This window comes from Anser brachyrhynchus (assembly GCF_964034855.1).
Source record: "Anser brachyrhynchus genome assembly, chromosome: 3".
Classification (NCBI taxonomy): Eukaryota; Metazoa; Chordata; class Aves; order Anseriformes; family Anatidae; genus Anser; species Anser brachyrhynchus.
In genome coordinates this window covers 68,039,351-68,061,005 of record NC_137696.1, presented here as the reverse complement: position 1 = coordinate 68,061,005, position 21,655 = coordinate 68,039,351, and the positions used below count along the sequence as shown (strand labels likewise).

Below are 21,655 nucleotides of genomic sequence, written 5' to 3'. Positions count from 1 at the left end.
TTTGTGTGCATACATACTGAAGTACTTATGTCGGGAAATACATACAATTGTGAAACACAAAGAATGTTCAGTTTGAAGTGCTGTGCTGGATGGTCTGTAAAGGCACAGGGGTGACTGTGCAAGCCAGAATCAGCCTTATTTTTGTGCCTTCTGCAGCTCAACCAAGTTCTGTTTTTCTACCAATCACCACTGTTATGCACTTCTTCAATATGCTTATATGCAGGTTCCAAGTCTTGCCGTACACTTCCTTCAATTTTTCAGAATCTAAAGCAGATTTTTTTTTTTTTAGCATTTTTTTTCTATTCAGAAAACTATGGAATAGATTTTAATCAGCATTTTAACGCAACATTAATTTTTCCTTTACGCATCACTATGGATTTAATTTTCTGTCACGCGCATAGCAATGACAATATAACTTCAAGACACAACTGCCATAACACCTCGAGACACAGCTGGGGAAATGCATTTGGCTGAGTTGCAGTTCTAGTTTTCCAATTAAAAAAAAAAAATATATTATTTTAACCGTACAGGCATTTTCCTATCTTTTAAGTAACCTGCTAAACGTTCTGTTTTTCAGAAAGTGGACTGGGGACACGGGACTGATGAGCGTCTTTTCACGCCCCCTCAGAGCCGTGACAGGAGGGTGGGCGCCGGGGCTGCGGGCGGCACCGGGAGCGGCCGTTAGCGGCGGTTTAACGGCTCCGCGCGCGCTCAGCTCCTCAGCGTCCCCCGAGGCACGGCTCTGGGCGAAGGCCGTGGCGGGGCCGCGGAGCCTCCGGGGCGCGCAGAGCCGAGAGCTACTGCCGAGGGAGGGGGCAAGGGGCCGCCGCGGGGCCGCGTCCCGTCGCGGCGGGGCGGGGAGCGGCGGGGCGGGGTGGGGGGAGCAGGGGTGTGTCCTGCTCCCGGCCCGGGGCAGCGGGGGTCCCTGCCTCTGCCGGGCGGCGGCGGCTCACTCGGCTCGCTGTCCCGCGGCGGGACGAGGCGGCAGCATCTGGACTGCTCGGGAGCGATGGCACGGCAAAGTTTGCTGCTGCCAATGCTGCTGCTGCTCCTCGCTGCGCTCGGCAGCCGAGGCCAGCCGCCGCCGCCGCCGCAAAGAGGTACAGGGGAGCGGGGAGTGAGGCGAGAGAGAGCGCGAGCCCCGGCCGCGGGTCGTGAGGCGGGCGCGGCGTGTGGCGGGCAGCCCCCAGCCCGCAGGGCTCCTGAGGCGCGGGGCCCGAGGGCTGCTGGTGGCGGGGCAGGAGGGGGCAGCCCTCCGCGGGCTCGGCCCCGCCACCTCACGGCCGCGGCGGGGCAGCAGGTGCGCGAGGGGCGCCGAGCCGCCCGGGGCGCCCCCCCAGCGCCGCTCGGGCACGGCGGTGCCGCCCTGTGCCCAGCCCTCCCCGCCTTGTGCCCGCCTCAGGGAAGGTGCTGAGTGAAACACCTGCGGGCTGCTCGGGCTGCCTTTAGGTCCGGCGGCGATTTGGTGCGCTCACAGAGCGTGTCAGGAGGTGTTAAAAGCTAACCACGAGTGGAGTGGGAGCTGGGTCCGTTCTATCCTGCGTTAGCAGTCAGCCTCTTACACATACAAACATCGCCCGTTGCACAGTGGTTAGGTGTGTTGACGCTAAGTTTTCTTTCTTTCTTTATTTTTTTGCTTGCTTTTTTAGTTATTGGTCTGTGAATGATCAAAAAAGGTGTAGAGGTACGGGAGAAGTGAATGTCGTCGAATTTACCAGTTCTCATAGGAAACTCTTAAAAACGCTCTTCAGCTTGCAGTATCCCTTCTACTGCCTGCATTTGGTGCCCTTTACATTTTTAGCCCTGCTAAATAGAATTCAGTAAGGAGATACCATGGGTGTGTTAAAATAAAACTGATTAAGGTCACTGGAATAGCGGCTACTTTCTAGTTGCCCTTGATGCCATGCTGTAAGCTGAACGCACTGGATTATGAATTTTTGGTCAGTTTAGGGTATACTCTACTTGTCTACTTTGGAAATATGATGCAGTGTCATTTAAGAGAAAAAAAAGTGTCTCAAGCTGCTGACTGCTTAATACTAATTTTACTTCGTCAGGATAAATGACATTTAATCAAGTATCTCTGTAGATGCTAGAGCAACACAGGGATAAAATCCCTCCCAGATTCAGGCTGTGGTTGGTTGGATGATGAATTATTGGCAAACACTGAAGACTGAAATTTTAAAAGTAAAGCGTTTAAGATATAGTAACTCATGCATTTTTCATATTTTTTTCCCCCTTCAGCTAATTCGTTTTTTCAGACAGAAAAATACTGATTTGGCATTTCTTTTAATATTCTCTCTCTCTCTCTCTCTCACACACACACACTTTTGGAGAAAATGCTTTTCTAATGCAACTCTTTTTGTTTGTTGGTTGGTTTTGTTTTTGTTGTTTTAACCCCTGCAGTGAAGGAGTATGATCATTATTTTCCTTTTAAGTGAGAAGTGGGTGTCTTGAGCTTTCATCTGCTGCACCACTGGTGTTATAACTGAGTTCTGGTAATCCAGTGAGGAGCTCTGGGACTTTTATTGCAATGTTACTGCGATGATGGGACTTTTTAAATCTCACAGTTGAATTCAAGTGCTGGCCTGTCAATTTTTTAAAACATTTACTGTCTTGTAAATTTCTTTCTAAGATCTGTTAGAGCTGCTAGGAGGTGCTAGCACTATGTAGATATCACTGTCCTGCCCAGACAAAGACATACTGAACTCCTTTGTAATGCAGAAAGTTCAAAAAATGTGTCCTCACTGAGTCCTGGGGGAGATGTTACATGTACAAGAGTGTTACTAGACCCTTGGTTTATACCTTTAGGCTTACAGCTTTTGTTTTTCCAGTTTATAGTTACTTGGTAATATCCGTAACACTGGATGGTGTTACTCTACAATTATTAGCACCACTCAGATATCTGTGGAGAAAATTACGTAACAGAGCTGCAATGCTTTGAAAAACAGTGTTTGAGACATCACAATGAATTCCCATGTTGTTTTTTAGAACAGAACGAGAACATTTTGCACCTCAAACATGAGAACGATCTGTAATTCTTTTTTTTTTTATTATTTTTTTTTAAAGTTGGTAGGAGATTTATTGTGGTCAGAAACCTGGAGTTAATTTTAAGTTTTTTTTTTGTTTCAGCAACAGATGTTAGTCGTTCTTCTTTTGTATGAACACTAAGTAGTCATGTAGAATTTCTCATAAAATGGCAGTATCAGAACCAGGAGGGCATGTGCATTCCGTCACAGTGTTTCTTAAAGGTATGCGTAACTTATAGTTACAGCAAACTTATTGAAGCACTATATAATGTTCCTTTTAAAACTTAAACCTTGGTTCATCCTCTTTCCCATGGAATGTGAGAGAAACAAAATAGTAATAGTTTAAAAAGGAGTACCAAGTCTGCTTTGGATCTTGAAGAATCCATCCTTTTATTAAAAGAGCTATCATGGGAGAGAACTGAAACTATGTATCTGTGAAAGGTGAGATTGGTAGGGACGGGGCTAAATAACCCATACACTGCACAGTAACTTGATCTGTGGTCTCAGCTGCTGAGAGCAATGGAGATAGCGCATGACGTGCAGGTGTTCTTTCACATCTCAAAAATCTGAATGTAAGATGTGAAATTTCTCCCTTGAAAGGGAAACGAGGGGTGAACATCAACATTATGTTAGCAGAATATCACTGGTGCCAAGCAATGAATCGTGGCTGATTGGTCAGCATTTTTAAGTCTGCTTGTAGGTGTAGATTTTATAAATGAGTTTTCAGGGTGTAGTTCAAAATAGCAATATAGTACATTATATGTATACCCAATATAGTACATTATATGTATATGCTACTAAATATTTTTCATGTAAACTTTTGGTGATCTGGAAATTAGATTTTGTTTATTTATTTATTTATTTATTAATGCGTGTATACCAGACAGATCTTGGTTGGTTCTAGAAACTCCACTAGGAGTACTGACTGCCACCTTGTCAATAAGACTTAACTGGCCCAAAATCTCAGTGCACTGCTGCCCTAAAAATACGTTGTGATTATTTGTAACTTTTTACTTTGAAATTGTTTTCCATACTGTTTCCTTACAATTTAATAACCAGTTGAGAAAGTGAAAGCAGAGTATATTAATATGGGGTTTAGATTTAGAATGTGAGAAAGGAAAATGCAGTAATAAAAATTCCAACTAAGGTATTGGAAACAGGTAGAATTGTCCATTCTGACTAGAAACGTAAATTTGTGTGTGTGTGTTTTGTTAACATGCTTTAACCTGAAATAATCACAGGCAAACTGGCAGAGGTAGGTCTTCTACAAGAATCTGTGAATTTCTCCAGGCAACAAACAAAACCATAATATGTACTTTATGTTAAAAATCCTTATTCTTCATTTTTGCTCTTACAACTTTTTTTTTTTGCAGGCATCTTTCTTACTAGGCTTGAAGTACAAAGGTCAGAATGGTGGTTCTTTAACCTGTTCCAAAAACCCCCTTTAAAATAATACAGCGAACAATCATTTTTAATTAATTCAAGCTGGAGGAAGAAATTCACCCACGTATGTTCTACTTTCTTATCCAGCTACTTGGACTGACAGTTTTTGGAGATTATTGTAATTTGGAGTAAGAGGCCGCAATGAAATCCCTGGTGTAGCGATTTTTTTTTTCTTTTGGTTTGTCTGTCTTTCCTGAAGTCTAGACTCATTATATTTGTAGGTCAGGAATGGTAATAGGATGCAAATACATACAAATGTGAAACTGATTATCTCCTTTTCTTTCCCCACTTTCTTCTTAGACAGTAAGCCCCTAGTTATTGGATATTTTTTCTTTCTGAATGAGAGCTCTGTCTACAATATCTGAGTTCTTATGTCCCACACTAACAATAATATGGGCAACATCTTGCTTACAGATGTAAACTACAGACTAAAATATTTGCTGAACTTTATACTGAATCCATCCATGTCTTTGAAATAGGAAAGGGATTTCCTTGATGCCTGCCAGTAAAACTAGTTCATGAGTGGGCTCCTGCTGATGACTACATGTTATTTTGTATTGTACCAGCTACTGTGGTTGATGGCCAGTTCCTGGTTCCTCCTTCACTGCAGTTTTAATATTGTCCTTAATCCAAAAGTATAGGTGAGAGACAGAATGAAGAAAACGGCAATGATGTTTGGACCATTGACTTGTGTACCATGGGTAGAGATTAGACCTTTCTTCTTTTTTTTTTATTTTTAGGATTTATTTTTATTAGAAAAATGTCAGGATTTACAGAAAAAAGTAACTTGAATTATTGTGATTTTTGTCCTGAGGAATAACTAAAATCTCTCAGGATTGTTGAAAAAAGAAACAAAACAAAACAGTTGTTACTGCCCCTAATTTTTTCGGCAGTTTGGTCTTTGTTAGTCTCTATTTGGTCTCCGTAGCATCACAAGGGTTTTCCTAAGGCCGTGCTCCCTGCCAGATTCCTCTAGCAGACATTATATTTGAATCAGACCTTGTAATAACATTAGACTCTAAAGCAGCTGTAGCAGTATTATGCCAGGGAACTCTTGTGAAACCTCAGGAAGAATGATGAACATTCCCGCAGAGTGGATTATCCAAATACCATTACAACGCCTTGTTCTGTCCCAACCGACATGTGCTTCTACTTCTTTCATAATTCTTGGATTTAAGGTGTAATAAAAAAGAAAATTACCAAATAGTGAACAAAGTATGATTTTTTAAAAATATTTTTATAGCTATATCAGTTTTTATGGCAAATGGGTATATCTTGTAATTCTTCGCTTATCTCAATGAGTGGGGGCAGTGTTTGAGGTCAGTTAGAAAGAAAAAGAAGAATTCTTCATCAGGAGAGTTAAGAGAATAGTTCTAACCATATTGTATTTTTCCCACTGCTATGGGAAAAGGAAGCAAAGCTGGGGGCTGGTAGCTGAACTGAGAGGTGCAAGAAAAAGAAATCAAAATCACTGCTTTTCTGCACATTTCTGGTGAGAGTGAGAGGTGATTTAGGATTTATTTGCTTTTCTACAGATACACCAGGTATATCTTACTCAGATGAACCCTGAGTAAGAATTTTAGATGGCGCTTTCACTTGGGCTGTCTTTAGGTTTTGCTGGAAGATGCTGAACACAGCACTGCATTCTTCTCTTCATGCCAGCTGCTCAATGGTCTGCCATCCTGTTGCACAGAAGTACCTGGATAATTTCTATTATAGGGAAATGCATCATACTTTAATTTACCTGGAGTGTATTCTTCACTACTATACAATTTGTTGAATAACTTCTAGGCTGGGAGAAGAAATGAATGAATAGCATTATTTATTCATATCACTGTGTTTCTAAATACATATAATAAAATACTGAGGTTGCAGTGATAACTGTTTTGTGCATTTTCTAAACCTGGCTACAGTATTAGGGAATACAAGTAATCTGGATTCCTCTGAAAGCCAGAGAGCTCTACAAAATAAGAAGAAATCCATTCTTGGTAAAGAATGTGAAGTAACACAAATAAAACATACACGACTTTTGAATTTGATATTGGAAAACACCAGAATGTGTATTTGTGCAAATCTCAGAGCTGGTGATTTGAGTGTGATTCATTTGCACATCTGATTTAGTTGTATGAATTTTGCATACATTTTTTATAGTGGCAACAAAAAAATGATTGCAGCATGTCAAAAATACACCAATAGTGAATAAAATAATTCCCATATACAGTCCATGGCATAAAACAGAATATGTTGCTCATTGCCTCTTGACATTGGTATAATTGGACAAAGATTTCTATTAATCATTCCTTTTCAAAGAAGAATGAGTCCTCACACAAAAAGGTTTTCTTTACCATGTATTTATTCCTGAACTACTTTCTACATGTGGTCCAGCACCATATCAACTTCTGAATATACGGTGTGTATAGACCTGTGTTTTCTTTACCATGTAAAGAAAAAAACACAAACGTGTGCACACACACATTCATTTAATTACAAATGTATTTTTTCAATATGCACACTGAATTCTGCTTTTGAGCATAACATCTTTCTACAGCTGGGCACAGCCTTCTAAATGAATTGCATTTTACTAAGGCTGTGTGTTATGTGGGCTTAGGGGCTGTGTAAGTTGGATCAGCTTCTCCCTCCCTGTCAGTTTTGGTATGGTTATATAGTAAATATGGCAAATATTTTCTAAATTCAGAGTAGGTGGGAAGCTTTTATATGCATACCCTATAATCATTGATTATGCATGCAGCTGCAGTTTCCTCCCCCAGCTGCAGCTTTGACGTGGAGAATAAGGTGGTCATTTGCCAGCAAAATTAAAAGTTAAACACTTGTACTGGCTTTGTAGCTTATAGTTAACTAGAGGAGAAAATGTACTGAGCCTGCTTGCTGCATTGGTAGGAGTTATTTAATAGTGACTTTGAAGCTCATAGTTTAATTGGTGAAAATTTTTGTTGCATAGAAAAGTGATGAAAAAGCAATAATAATAATAACAGTCAAGAGCTTGAGTCACTTCCTGAGGAAATTGGATGCTATCTCGGAAGAAAAAGGTGGAACTGAAGTTGTTATAGAGTCATTTGTCTGTTCATGGAAGATAGCCTTATCCTTTGGTCAGTGTTGTTTCTTTTGTTGTTTCTCTTCCTGTTGTCCTTCTTAGATGATAATATCTAAAGGGATCAATGGACGCAGCTGTGTTCTAATGTAGTGGTTCTTCATGTTACTAACACATCTGTGGCTATTTGTACAATAATTTGCTTCTATTTAAAATACCTGTTTTTCCTAACATATCTGTTTAAAGCTTCAGGGGTTCAGAGGTGGTGACAAATTCTTATGTAACTGTTTCACTGGTTTTATCTCCACCTGTTGTCCTTCATCTTGATTAAGTCTGGTAATATAACTCTAAACAGCAAAATTAGAGGTATGCCACTAAGAGAGAGATCAGTGCTTGATTTAGTATGTTATTTTTGATAGATGGTAAAACTGCATGTATAGTTCTTTTCACAGTGTTTCTATGCTTTTCGTTACCTATACCAAATCTATTTTAGAAGAGAGGGTGGCCTTTTCTTTCAAGAGTCATTTCTGGCTTTTAATTTGAACACATAACTTGCTGATATATATGCAGCTGATATATAAGTGCTCATCTTAAAAACATTGCTTGAGAAACAGAATGAGGATCTTTTTAAGGGGAAAAGTTTGGAGAGAGAAGACTATTTATGTCTGTCTGTAAGAATTAAAATAAAAATAGCTAGATATTCCGTGAGATGACTGCTAACAGACCAGGCTTTCTGCTTCAGAAATTAAACTTTGCTGGTATTAAGCCTTCTCATTGTATTCCAGGTTCTTTAGGATTAAAATAGAAGCACCGTATATTCAGAAGTTGATATGGTGCTGGACCACATGTAGAAAGTAGTTCAGGAATAAAATAGTGGTGACGAGCAAGCTGATGAAAGATGTAATGTAACTTCTGATTGTGATTAGCTTTATAGAGGACACAGATTATTAATGCCAAAAGGTTTTTGATCTATGCAGATACAGGACAGGAATGCTGATTTACTGAGGTGTAAACTCTGAGTATAGGATTTGTTGTTCACATGAATGTGGTTGTGGAGTCAGCTTAGGTATAGAGTCAGCTTGGTTAAGGCTGATGAGTGATATCAGTTCAGTAGCTCTAGGGGAATTTGGCATATATGAAAAGATGTAAAGAACTTGGTGTGAAAGTGCTGATAGAGTAAGGACGTTATATTTCAACCTATTTTTGAAATCAGCCTCCTTAGTGGGAAAATGGAAGCTGGCAAATATGGTTCTAATACTTAAAAAGGTCTCAAATGGTGATCTTGTAGCTATAATTTTAGAACTGAACACATTCATAGACACAAGAAAGAATAGAATTAGTGAATACATGGATAAATGTGTTGTGATGGAGAGAGTCAAACTGTTTTTTTAAGGAAGAAATTGTATATTACATGGGTAAGTGTTCAAAGGATTTGTGTTAGACATACTAATAAGCGCTATGCTGTCATTATAGTGTGTATACTTGGGCTTTCAAAAAAGCATTAGAGAATATCCCTGAGAATATTTTAAGTTGTAGAGAAATCAAGTGAAATGGGGGAACAATTAATGGAATTGGGGGAAAGTGAGTGTGTATTAAAGGATCAAAAATGGAAAAGGAATTAGAGATGGGTGTGTAGCAGAACACCTTGAAACTACCCAGTGCTTGCTGGACATGTCCAGGAAGCTGAGGTAATGCTGTACAGTGGTGCTTGCTGAGAAAGGTGAGGGGACAGTGGAACGAAAACAGGCCCTGCATGGGCTGAGATGTTCCTGCTCGTTTCCTTTCATTCTGCTCCCAGACCCTGTTGAGTTTTTCTCTCCTTATGATCTGGAGGGTAAGAAGGTTATGAGGGAAAAATACTGACACAAATATAATGTTGATTAGAATCAGTGAGACACTTATCAAGGCTAAGCAGTTCCAGCTTTCTCAGTCTCAGCTTGTAGGACAAATGCTCCAAGCCAATAATCTTCTTTAGGACCCTTTGCTGGACTGGCTCCAAAATGTCCCTACCTCGTACTCAGCATTCGTGTACTTGGACACAGTACTCAAGAGGTGCTCTCACCAGTGCTGAGCAGAGCCTGCCTCAGCCTGCTGGTACCGCTCCTCACAATGCTGGCAAGAATGATGCTGGTCTTCGTTGCTATGAGGGTGCATTGCTGACTCTTGCTCCATTTATTAGCCACTGGGACCTGCAAAGTTGTTTTCCAACCAGTTGGCTCAGCTTGTGCTGTTTCCCAAAACATGAAAATTAAGATGCTTCTGATGAAGTGGCAACTTAAGCATACACTGACCCTGACTTCTTGAAGACAGCCTGCATAAATGGCAGGGAATTATTGCTGTGTACATCTCTTCTGCTTTTCCTTGGGCAGTGAATGCTAGCAACGGAGAGGATCCTAGGCTAGATGGACCTTGTTTAAACCTATTATGGTAACTTTTATGTTTTTTCATTTGTAGTTTAGACTAAAGTTAGCATATTGCTGACATAGGTAGAAGACCTGTGGGAATGGTGTTAGGACCCGTGGGAATGGTGTCAAGCTGCAACAGGGGAGGTTCAGGCTGGATGTCAGGAAGAGGTTCTTCACTGAGAGGTTTGTCGTGCCCTGGAACAGGCTTCCCAGAGACGTAGTCATGGCACCAAGCCTGTCACAGTTTAAGAAGTGTTTGGACTGTGCACTTAGTCACATGGTCTGAATTTTTGGGTAGACCTGTGTGGAGCCAGGAGTTGGACTCGATGGTCCTTATGGGTCCCTTCCAACTTGGGATATTCTCTGGTTCTAAGACTGAAGGACAGCTTTTTAAAGATTTCGATGAGGTATATGCCTGGATGGGATGGAATTAATATTAAATTGAACTGATAGAGATGAACAATGGTGATAATGGAAGCTGTTCAGTAACTCGTTATAATACTAGTAGTGGTCTGCAGAACCTGTTCCCTTCAGTTAACATAAGAAGATGCAATATGCAGGTAAAGAGGATGCAGCCAGTTTCTTATGGCTCAGCTATTAAAGATCCAGTAATTAATAAATATTCTGCTTTATGTAACTGTTAGCTGCTATGAGTACTCAGGAATTCCAGTTCTACAGAAGATCATTTATATACCATCACTTTCCAGGAGAATCTCTTCATCTCCGTGTAAGATGGGATAACTTGTAGGCAGTCTTCTTCAAAGGTGATGAAGCTCCAATGTAGAGACTGCTTTTTATCTCCTACCTCAGTTCTGTGCATCTGTGAAACAAACCAGTGGCTCATTTTTTCATGCAAGAAATTCTCATTTGTCTCACTTTCCCTTCATTTTAGTTTTAAATATTTTCATAAGACTTTTGTCTGGAAATGTGAAAAATCACAGCACAGAAAATTCTACTGCACAAACACTTTCAGTAGGTTAGGAAAAGTAAGGCTGAAATGGCTTTGACATCAGTTGTTGCCTTAGCTTACTGGTAAATGCAAAGTAAAGACAACTGCTACTATGACACGCATAATGTGAACAGTACCTATTACCCCTCTCCATCAGTTATTACCAGTCTGTATTTGTGTTTATATATTGCTGTTAAGAAAACAGGCAGTTTTCTTCCCAGTAACTGTTCCTCAGGTCATCAGCTGTGTGCAAAAGAAGCTAAATGGCCTGAGTAGCATATGCCTACGATTACTTGGCATACCCCCAATGTCGAATGTGACTTGAGCATTTATACTGCTCAGGTGCATGCCTTTGAATGTGGAGTGTGTAGGGCACTGTTCTAGACTCTTCTTGACCCACAAAGTAGAGCTATTTCTAGGAATTAGAGTAGATTTTTGCAACATGGTATGAAAATATTTCCAATTAATTAAAAATACACTGATGAGTTAATCCATTAATTGACACAAGTACCTCTGTAAAAAAAAAAAAGTTCCCAAATGAGTCACCATTAAGACATCTAGAATAAGTTGAAATTGCTCAATCTGCTTCACAAATTTGAGTAATTATTACATTTCATGTTAAGAAGTCATTATATTCTACAGAACAGACCTTTAAATCATTTCTAGATTTAGTGTAAAAATGTAGTATCTGTCTACAGTACGATAAAGCCTGGACAATTGTTTTCTAGAAGTGACACAATTTATTTATTCCATGCTAAACCAAAACCACAGAGAGTCCAAGGAAATAATTTTCCCTCATTCACTACCTGGCTTTCATTTATGGCTGTTAGTTGAAATATCTGAGTAAAAATACCTGATACCATGTGATGTGTACTCAGCTTAGTGAGAAAGTTAGGTTTGTTTGAAGTTACAGCAAAATTCTTACTGCCTTCCTCGAGGCAAGAATTTAATTCCTGGTCTTTATGAAAGGAGTATACAAGCCAGTACACAACATTTTGTTCTGTCTTAATGTTCTGCTGAACATATGTGTGTGTAAGCCATTTATTTCTATTATGACTGGAAGAACAAGAGGACCCAGAGGGTCCCAGAGCTGTCAGAATGAATAGCTAAGCTGAAGCATTAGCTGTAGTTGAAAACTAGTGACTGAGTCCCAAGGGAAAGTGATTAAGAAGTGTTCTTTCCTGTTTAACTGAGACTTTGTTTCTGTCTGTGTGTCAGCTCCCTTGACTTCATAGTGTACCTAAACAATGAACAAAGACAATTAGATTTTAGGATAAACTTATTTTCAAAATGGCATGAGATGGGAGGCTCTTTAAAAGGACACACACAGATCCATAGTGATCTTTGTTAGGAATTAAATGTTTCCGTGTCCAAGCTGAAATCTTTTCATTGTATCTGCTGGGTAGAAGAAACAGCTCTTCTGAATCTGTGAGAATCAAAGCAATGAATAGCATGTCATCAGATGGTATTTCCAGAATCCCACTCTTGTGTTTCATGAACGTTCATTACTCCTACACATCTGCTTTTGAGTATATGTGTGTTTTATGAAGCACTTGACCAATGGTAGTTTCAAACAGGCATTTAATTCTTTATGTATATTTGTTGTAATTTTTACCAGTGCAATAAAACTTCAGTAATGGATTCAGCCTTTACTGAATAAAGTGTCTTAAGAAATAAGCTCAAAGCTCAAAGTTTTTTTTTTTTGTTGTTGTTTTTTTCTTTTTTTTTCTAGGAGTATTTTGTTCCATTTTTATTAACAAAGCTTATTGTGTGGCAACTTATTTTTGATTTTAAGCTGGATTTAATGTGTAAGAGTAAACAGATTTTAAAATATGATGCTTCTCAGTGTTAGTTTCCACTAGGGAATATAATTAGCATGACAGAAAATGAATGTATTTGTTTTGAAGAATCTACTTCTTTTTTAAGCAAACACACATTTTTTTCTTCTTGAATCTTTGCAGCTTTTATTCTAAAACAAATTCTGAAGTTTTTAACTGGTTGTTGTTAGTGGATGTTTTATCTTACTCAATTTTTTCTCTATTTTCTTATCTCAATTTTTGTACCCAGTGTGCTGTACCATACAGTGGAGGAGTTTGGTTTCATCACAATATGTGTTCCTCTGCCAACATACATAATACAACATACATAATGTTTAGAATTACTGTATATGACTAAGCTGCATTAAAATTCCAACTGAAGTAATTTTCTAGGAATTTCAGACTTTGGGAACAGTTTTGAGATAATCAGTAATTTAGTAATGTTAGACTATGGATATGTCTGAGCTACAGACCAGGTAGTTTAAAGCAGACAGATTGGCTGCTAGACATGGCCTAGTTGTGGCAAAATAGACTGATAGACTCTAAGCAGAAACAGGTAGGGAGATTTTAGTGATTCTGCCATACTTTGTTCTTTGAAATACTACTTAAAACAGCATTCTTGATTAGAGATGGGGAGGGTGTTTCCCACCTTACAAGAAGCCTATTGTGTTCCAGTATTGTTGTTACTCTTGCATCCCCTTTCTCTGTGGAATGTCTCTGCACAGCTTTCATTAACAGAAATATCTGTCTAGAGTAGATGTGTACTTGGAAGGTAAGCTTGCTTTCCAAATTGATAGATGAAACTTGTGCTCTAATATTTAGGTAAGTGCATCATGCTTCTGATATAATGGGTCTATAATGGAATACATAATTAATTTTGTAATTCTATTAATGTTATTAAATCTAGTAGGTTCAATACTTATGCTCACATACACAGTACTCTGAGCTGGTGGAAGGGGATGGGGAGCAGGATGTGGCCCTCACAATCCACGAGGAAATGGTTGGCGACCTGCTACAGCACTTAGATGTACGCAAGTCGATGGGGCCGGATGGGATCCACCCGAGGGTACTGCGAGAACTGGCAGAAGAGCTGGCCAAGCCGCTTTCCATCATTTATCAGCAGTCCTGGCTATCGGGGGAGGTCCCAGTCGACTGGCGGCTAGCAAACGTGATGCCCATCTACAAGAAGGGCTGGAAGGTTGACCCGGGAAACTATAGGCCTGTTAGTTTGACCTCAGTGCCAGGGAAGCTCATGGAGCAGATTATCTTGAGTGTCATCATGCAGCACTTGCAGGGCAAGCAGGCGATCAGGCCCAGTCAGCATGGGTTTATGAAAGGCAGGTCCTGCTTGACGAACCTGATCTCCTTCCATGACAAAGTGACACACTTAGTGGATGAGGGAAAGGCTGTGGATGTGGTCTACCTTGACTTCAGTAAGGCTTTTGACACCGTTTCCCACAGCATTCTCCTTGAGAAACTGGCTGCTCTTGGCTTGGACTGGCGTATGCTACATTGGATTAGAAACTGACTGGGTAGCCGAGCCCAAAGAGTTGTGGTGAATAGGGTCAAATCCAGTTGGAGGCCGGTCACTAGTGGAGTCCCCCAGGGCTCAGTGCTGGGGCCAGCTCTCTTTAATATCTTTATCGATGATCTGGATGAGGGGATCGAATGCACCCTCAGTAAGTTTGCAGATGACACCAAGTTAGGTGCATGTGTCGATCTGCTCGAGGGTAGGAAGGCTCTGCAGGAGGATCTGGATAGGCTGGAGCGATGGGCTGAGGTCAACTGTATGAAGTTCAACAAGGCCAAGTGCCGGGTCCTGCACCTGGGGCGCAACAACCCCAAGCAGCGCTACGGGCTGGGAGATGAGTGGTTGGAAAGCTGCCTGGCAGAGAAGGACCTGGGAGTACTGGTTGATAGTCGGCTGAATATGAGCCAGCAGAGTGCTCAGGTGGCCAAGAAGGCCAACAGCATCCTGGCTTGCATAAGAAGTGGTGTGGCCAGCAGGGCCAGGGAAGTGATTGTCCCCCTGTACTCGGCTCTGGTGAGGCCGTACCTCGAGTACTGTGTTCAGTTTTGGGCCCCTCGCTACAAGAAGGACATGGAGGTGCTCGAGAGAGTCCAGAGAAGGGCAACGAAGCTGGTGAGGGGTCTGGAGAACAAGTCTTACGAGGAGCGGCTGAGGGAGCTGGGCTTGTTCAGCCTGGAGAAGAGGAGGCTTGGGGTGGCCTTATCACACTCTACAGGTACCTTAAAGGAGGCTGTAGCAAGGTGGGGGTTGGTCTATTCTCCCACGTGCCTGGTGACAGGACGAGGGGGAATGGGCTAAAGTTGCTCCAGGGGAGGTTTAGGTTGGATATTAGGAAAAACTTCTTTACTGAAAGGGTTGTTAGGCATTGGAATGGGCTGCCCAGGGAAGTGGTTGAGTCACCATCCCTGGAGGTCTTTAAGAGACGTTTAGATGTTGAGCTTAGTGATATGGTTTAGTGGAGGACTTGTTAGTGTTAGGTCAGAGGTTGGACTCGGTGATCTTGGAGGTCTCTTCCAACCTAGATGATTCTGTGATACTAACTTATTTGTGGGTCTGGCAGCCTACTGAAGAGAAAAGATACGGTGCACACACCTTGGAATAGTTTGCTCGTCGTTCAGTCTTCAGCCTGAGAAAAAAGATTCAAGGGGATTTCAATAGGCCCAGCAACAGCAGTGCTGTGTCTTGCAGCTGTGTTGTTGGATTGTGAGCCGACTTCCTTCTTCCTCAGAAAAAGGGATGGTCTTTACTTTTTTTCCAAAGGAAGGGGTACTCTTCTCCACAATATGCTTTTAAAAAATAGCAATATTTCTGAAGATAAGTGCTCTCTGGATGGTGTATTGTTACATTAAATTATTTGAAATGTGTGATACAGCGTTGTTTGTTCTCTTTGAAATCTGTGATTGATCTGCTTGAATCATACTCACTATGAAACTATACATTTTTTACACAGGTATTTAGATCAATTAATGGATTCATTCATCAATGTATTTTCAGTTAATTGGAAATACTCTGTAGAGATATGTGTATTTCAAAGATATTGTTATTTCAATCTTTGTGAATGTGAGTGAGTAGCCCCCCCCCCGTATGTATCAGTTGATTTAGAAAACATAAACATGACAAGTATGTGTTTTTAAAATGTGTTATTTGTACCAAGGTGATCCTCGGTGTGGAGAGGAGGGTGAAGCTGGATGTAGTAAATGCTTTGTAAATTGTTAGAGATACTGTCCTTTATTTAACCCACTACACTTCCAGTGTTTTATTTTACAAATGCTTATGTGCTCAGTATGGGATTTTTGAAAAACATCTAGTTATTGTTATTAGCTGAACGATTTGTTTTTGCAGAGTCAGACCCTAGAAGGACAAGTAATATATGAAGGATGTAGAAGCTTAGTGACCTTCTAAATCAGATCAAAATACATCTTTTTGTTTTTGCTAATAAACTACTGCAAACTTGGTATTTGAACAACATAAGCAGGAAGTTATACATTTAAATAAAGGTTAAAAAATAATGTCCTAGATTTGCATCTGGATTTTGTTACAAGTCTCAAGATGCTACCCAGAGCAACAGCATGCAGCATGGGAAATCTGATAATGTTGTGAATCTTTCAACATTATGCATTCTAATCTGAGCATGGTTTCCTGTAGTATTGCTGATATGCCAGATAAAACAAGCCTGGGTCCAAAATCAACCTCTGTTATAAATGGATGCTCTTTGTTATCCATATTTGTGCTGTAATATGTGATTAACTGTTTCCTATTAGAAAAGTAGGAACATTATTTCAATTTTGCTTCTGAATGATAAGCAATTGCAACCTCCATGACTGTTTAGTTCAAATGAGTTAAATAATATCATTTTATGCTACATTTAAGTGTAGTAGTACTTTTATTCAAAGCATCGTCTTCAGGGTAACAAACCATTTTCATGTTTCTTCAATGGAAGTAAAACTTTCCACGATGGTGATGAAATTACTGTGATTTGACCTCCTCAAAATAAGCATTTCTTTTTTCTCATTTTGTTGAAATAATGTACAACAAATTACATTGTCTGTAAAATTAAACTCCAACAGCAAAATTTGGTATGCACAAATAAAATAATTTATTTTGCTGTCTCTCTTTCTGAGTGCTGAATAGAATTTGTGAATAAAAATGTCAAGGTCTGGTCCCTTCCCATCCATTTGTTTGTTTATTTATTTATTTATTTTGCCTGGGCAGTCTTCCATCAGAGGCCTACAGTGCGAGTTCCAAAACCAACATTTCAGTATTAAACTACGAGAGAGCTTTGGTGCCTTTCAGCTCTAAAATATAGAGAGTTACACAGTAGTCCCCTATCTTACTTACAAGACGGTCAAATTTTTTAAAGGATCAAGAAAGTTTTGAGAGGAATGATGCTCTCTCTTATGCTATCTTAACATTTTATGTCTTTGTTAGCTCAATAACGCATTTCAGTAGCATAACCAGGAGAAAAAAAAAGAAAAAAAAAAAGAAAAAAAAAAGAAAACTCACAGAAACTCAAGCCAGTGAGACATGAAGTGTTGGGGGAAGTATCTACACCAGCTAACGTTATGATTGTAGTTTGATCAGGGCGATAATCTTTCTATTAAATGTTAATATAGTTACTTTCTTTCATACAACATTTCAGAGTAGGAGTATGAGGTACTCTCTGATTTGTCTTCCGAAGGATACTTGCTCTTATCTAAAGAGAGAGATTAACTTCTACCAATTTAAGTATTCCACTTTCTCATTTGATGCCCTGGTACTGTTTAGGAAAAAAAAAGGCAGGTGATGTGGAAAGAATTAATACAAGCGAAAGGAGGATTAAGTATGTAGTAATTGAGACCTGTACTGTGTAGATAGAAGGACAAGGAAAGAATATAAGTGAGAATATTGTTGTTGAAGTTACAATATACCTCTTATGCTGAACACCTGGACTAGGTTACTCTTCATGGCTGAAAAGCCATGCTTCCTTTTGCTCTCTCTGGACCAACTGAATATTCAAGAATTCACAGAACAGGTTCAGTAGAAAAGTAAAAATACCTTCTCTCTCTTTCTCTCTGTCCTTCTCCACTAGTTTGAAATGTGGGCCAGTGTCCTAACAGACGGAAACCATGCATTTAAATCTTTTTAGACAAATCTGGATAAATTTTCTGTATTGAGGCCATTCAGTTTGTTTGAGCAATACATTTCTGAAGCCTTATTTGATGTGGAAGAGTGGAGAAATTTACAAATCACGTACCACATGGTAAAGGTGACAGTAAATGAAATCTTAGAAAATGAGCATTACTTGTAGTATTGCTAAGACTGAAGCTGAAATAACCAGAACTGAAACAACTCAGAAACTAAGATACATATATTTTTTTGTTCAATTTTCTTTTTAACTATTTTTTTTAGCATTACCATATCTTAGTACAGCTGGGTGGAAATATTTTTCCCATATTTTCCTAATATTTATGTAGACAATGAAAATTTATATGATGAAAAAACGATATAAATAAAGTTTTCAGTGGTAAAACTTAGAATAGAAACCAACTAACAAGGCCTTCTCTAGCCACTTTATTACACAACTATACTCACATAGAGATGTTTTTAATTTGCTGTATAGCTCAGTGTTTATGAAAAGAAATTACAGCTGTAAAATATTGCTTGCAGCTGTAGTTATTGTGCAGTGATATTAGTTAAAGATTGCTATTATGGAAGGAGGAGGAAGCATATTTCTAGTTCTCATTTTGAAATGTATGGAGGTTGAATTTAGGAAATAGGTATGATGTTGACTTTTATTTTTAATCCCAAGGGGAGATAAAAGCAGGAAAACCTTGTTCTCCTCATGGTAGAACAGTGTCAAATGATAGTTTTCATCCTCCAATAATTTAATTTCATTTAATCTAGATTATGCAGACAGTTCTGCATACACATACAAAAATTTCAGATGTGTAAAATATTCCAAATACTATCAGGGAAGAAAGGATGAGAACATGGCAGCTTTGAAACACTGACAACCACGTGCCTGGGGACTCAGGAAGGCAGAAGCAGATGATTTTCAAACTTTGCTATGGGAAGACTATTACTTTTTCCTGACTACTTTAATTTTTGTACTTCTGAAAAATAAATTAGCCCCAGAAATCTGAATCATATTTGGAGTTTTGCATTTTTATTTATAAGGCAAAGAGAGTACCTAGTGCCAAGGTGATGTCGTCTTAATTCATTGTGATTTTCTGTTATTATTACTAAACAAACCAGCCTGGATATAAACCAAGTCTACTGGAACATTAGACAACTTTTGGTGGCTATTTTTTTTTTTTTTTTAGGCAGGAGGAAATGAGGGAATTTTAGATCTCATAGGTTCTTCTTAAAGACTTTGTGATTTATAGCAAGGAGTAAGTTACGGCATATGTCATGAAGTCTTCTGGGGAAAAGTGGGAAAAGGTACAATTCTTTTCTCAAATCTCCAAGGGCACAGGATATGATCAGAATTTTTGGAAACATGATTTTATGTTGTAAAATGGAAATGTTGCGTACAGAAAGACAAAAAGAAGATTGCATCTGTGTAGCATGACAAAGCCTGATTCTTGTTCTGAAAGGAGCAGCTGTGGTCTCCATTACCTTCAGAGAATAGGTGTGGTTCATGCTCACTACTTCACCAGATCTGAGTAGATTTATTTGAAAGGAACTTGGCTATCTTGCCACTGAACTTCAATAAACAAAAGAAAATGCATGCGCTTTCCTTTGAGATTTCCTTGTACTTTCTTTCTAGAGACGAGACAACAGAAGATTCTTTGCCTTAATAGCATAAGACTAGAAAAACAACTGTTACTGGAAAGTCTGCTTGTCCTTTTGAAAACTGCAATTATGCAATTTTCAATTGTTTCTTGCAACTTAGACATCAATGCGTATGACCTCCATGCAATGGTCATGACTGCTGTGGAGGTTTTTTCAGAACATATGGCCAGTGGACTAGCACAATTTAATGCCCTTTCAGCATGGTAAATTTTTTGGTGTGCAGTTTTAAGGAAAGGCCTTGAGACCTGGGGAAGGCAGGATTTGTAAAGTCTTTCCTTAAAATCTCTGTGGCATGTGGAACACACATAAACATATCTGATGAAGATAGGTTTCAATGAACATTTTTCAGTAATGTCATTAATATTGGATGAACTCCAGATACTTGTTTCTTTAAAACCTTTTATTAGAATTTAATCATTTTTAATTGGGTGAAAGCCAAATTAAAGAGGTGATTTTTTTTTTAATTTTATTTTATGATTATTTTAAAATCCAGATGCTAGTGGGCACAATGAGCAATTCTGGACACTCGACTTACTATTTGTACTCCAAAGAGTTTAGATGTTATTTCAAGATTTGGGAAATCTTGAAACTGACTTTCTGGACCCAATTTCCTGATATGGAGTCTTTTCCTGAATGAGGGAATCCTTATAACATATACATAACATATGAATTTAGTTAGACTCAGAATTTTGAAGCAGGTATGGTTTTCTTTTGCAGCAAAGAAAGCATCAGACTTAGGTGCAACAGTAATGGTCTTGGAAACCTCTGGGCAGGGCTCCACTAATGCTGTTTTGGTGCTTGGCATGTAAGAAAAAACAGGTGAAGATGGTCTGTGTATCTGTGTGTGGTACTTGTACTGGGAATCACAAACTCAAGAGAATTTTATCTTTAGTCCTTTGACTTGTGTTTTAATTTCTCAAGAGCTATGTAGATTTTGGCCCAGCAACTTGTTTTCTTAAATGAAAACGTGAAAATGAAATGCTGCTTAAATCTTTTTGTATTGCTGTAATTTTTTCTTCCCCCCACCCCCCCCCCCCCCCACCCCATGGTGCAGTTTGATCTAAGTTAGTCTTTGATATTGTAATACATCACCCTTATACTTAAGATGAGTAACATAAGGCCTATGAGAATAGATGAGATCATCTGTTAGACCAGCTAGTGTACTTAGGGAAAAATGAATGAGCTTTCTGAGTGCATGAGTCCTCCTTCAGATATAAAGAAGGTATCTAAATAATACCTCTATCTCATGTGAAGACACAGAAAAATGTTGTATCTGCACCTTGTAACAGTAGAAGTTGTTTGGAACCTCAGCAATTACTTATGAGGTGACATTTTGTGATCTACTAATAGCCACCTTCACTTGGTACAGAACTCTGTTCAGGAAAACATGAGAAATGACTTGCAAGTTGGGGAAGTGCAACTCATAGGGGTGGCAGGATCTTTAAACAGATAAATGGGTGTACTTCGGAGGAGAAGTAAAAATTGCACTAACATGAGCTTCAGAAATCTTAAAGGCTTTTGAATAATGATAACAGGTATATTACAGACAGAAGTTACCTTTAGTGCATGCTATAGATCTGTCCAGGCATTTAAGTAGGAAGTATATATAATTATTTTCCCTCTGGGTGCTATTGCTATATGTACTGTCCTGTATGTCCCATATATTTTGTCTCTGTCTAAGGTACTTTGAAAAGCTCTGTTTTAAATATAAGACACTCAACTCAATATTCCTGGTGGTATTAAAAAAAGCAAGATAACTGCCTGTTTGTCTGTGGCCTCTGCAAAGACATATATTTATTAAGTCAAAAGTACTCATGCTTTAAAACTCATATAGTAGTCTAGGCTAGACTTTGTCAGGGAGAATGTTCTGCTACCAGTACCGTTACTTAAACTGCCTTTCTGGGAATATGGAATGACTGCAATTACAGTCAATAATATATTGAACATTATAGCTGAAGTAAAATAAAGTTAAGCCACATTTGACAAAGTTAACAAGTAAATATAATACAGATAACTCTTTCCTTCCCTCCTATATTTGAGTAGTGGTAAGTGCAGACATGCTGTGAAAGTGCTGGCAAAGTGTATTTCTCTTCAGGTCAGCTCAGTGGTACTCCTATATGAAAGATACCCAGGCTGTAGTTCTGATATATGGCAGCTCTGG

The 21,655-nt window shown here is 39.2% G+C and overlaps 1 protein-coding gene and 2 long non-coding RNA genes across 6 annotated transcripts in view; 2 read left to right on the top strand and 1 right to left on the bottom strand.

Annotated features, from left to right (window-relative positions):
- The window catches only part of LOC308192848, a 266,449-nt gene that overhangs the window by 74,106 nt on the left and 170,688 nt on the right, over positions 1–21,655 (bottom strand). The window lies entirely within an intron of this gene.
- Positions 736–21,655, top strand: part of LAMA2 (laminin subunit alpha 2) — a 380,279-nt gene continuing 359,359 nt past the window's right edge. For 2 of the 4 annotated variants that reach the window (XM_080586776.1, XM_080586774.1), the window contains exon 1: positions 885–1,100. In XM_080586776.1, coding sequence (XP_080442902.1) covers positions 1,010–1,100 — 91 coding nt within the window. In that variant the 5' untranslated portion in view covers positions 885–1,009. Of the gene's footprint in view, positions 1,101–21,655 lie in introns of all 4 variants that reach the window. The other 2 variants (XM_080586775.1, XM_080586773.1) reach the window with 2 other exon arrangements.
- LOC308192857 lies at positions 1,107–6,820 on the top strand. Its single transcript, XR_013949169.1, has 2 exons — positions 1,107–1,597; positions 6,014–6,820. It is a non-coding gene; the product is annotated as an uncharacterized lncRNA (long non-coding RNA).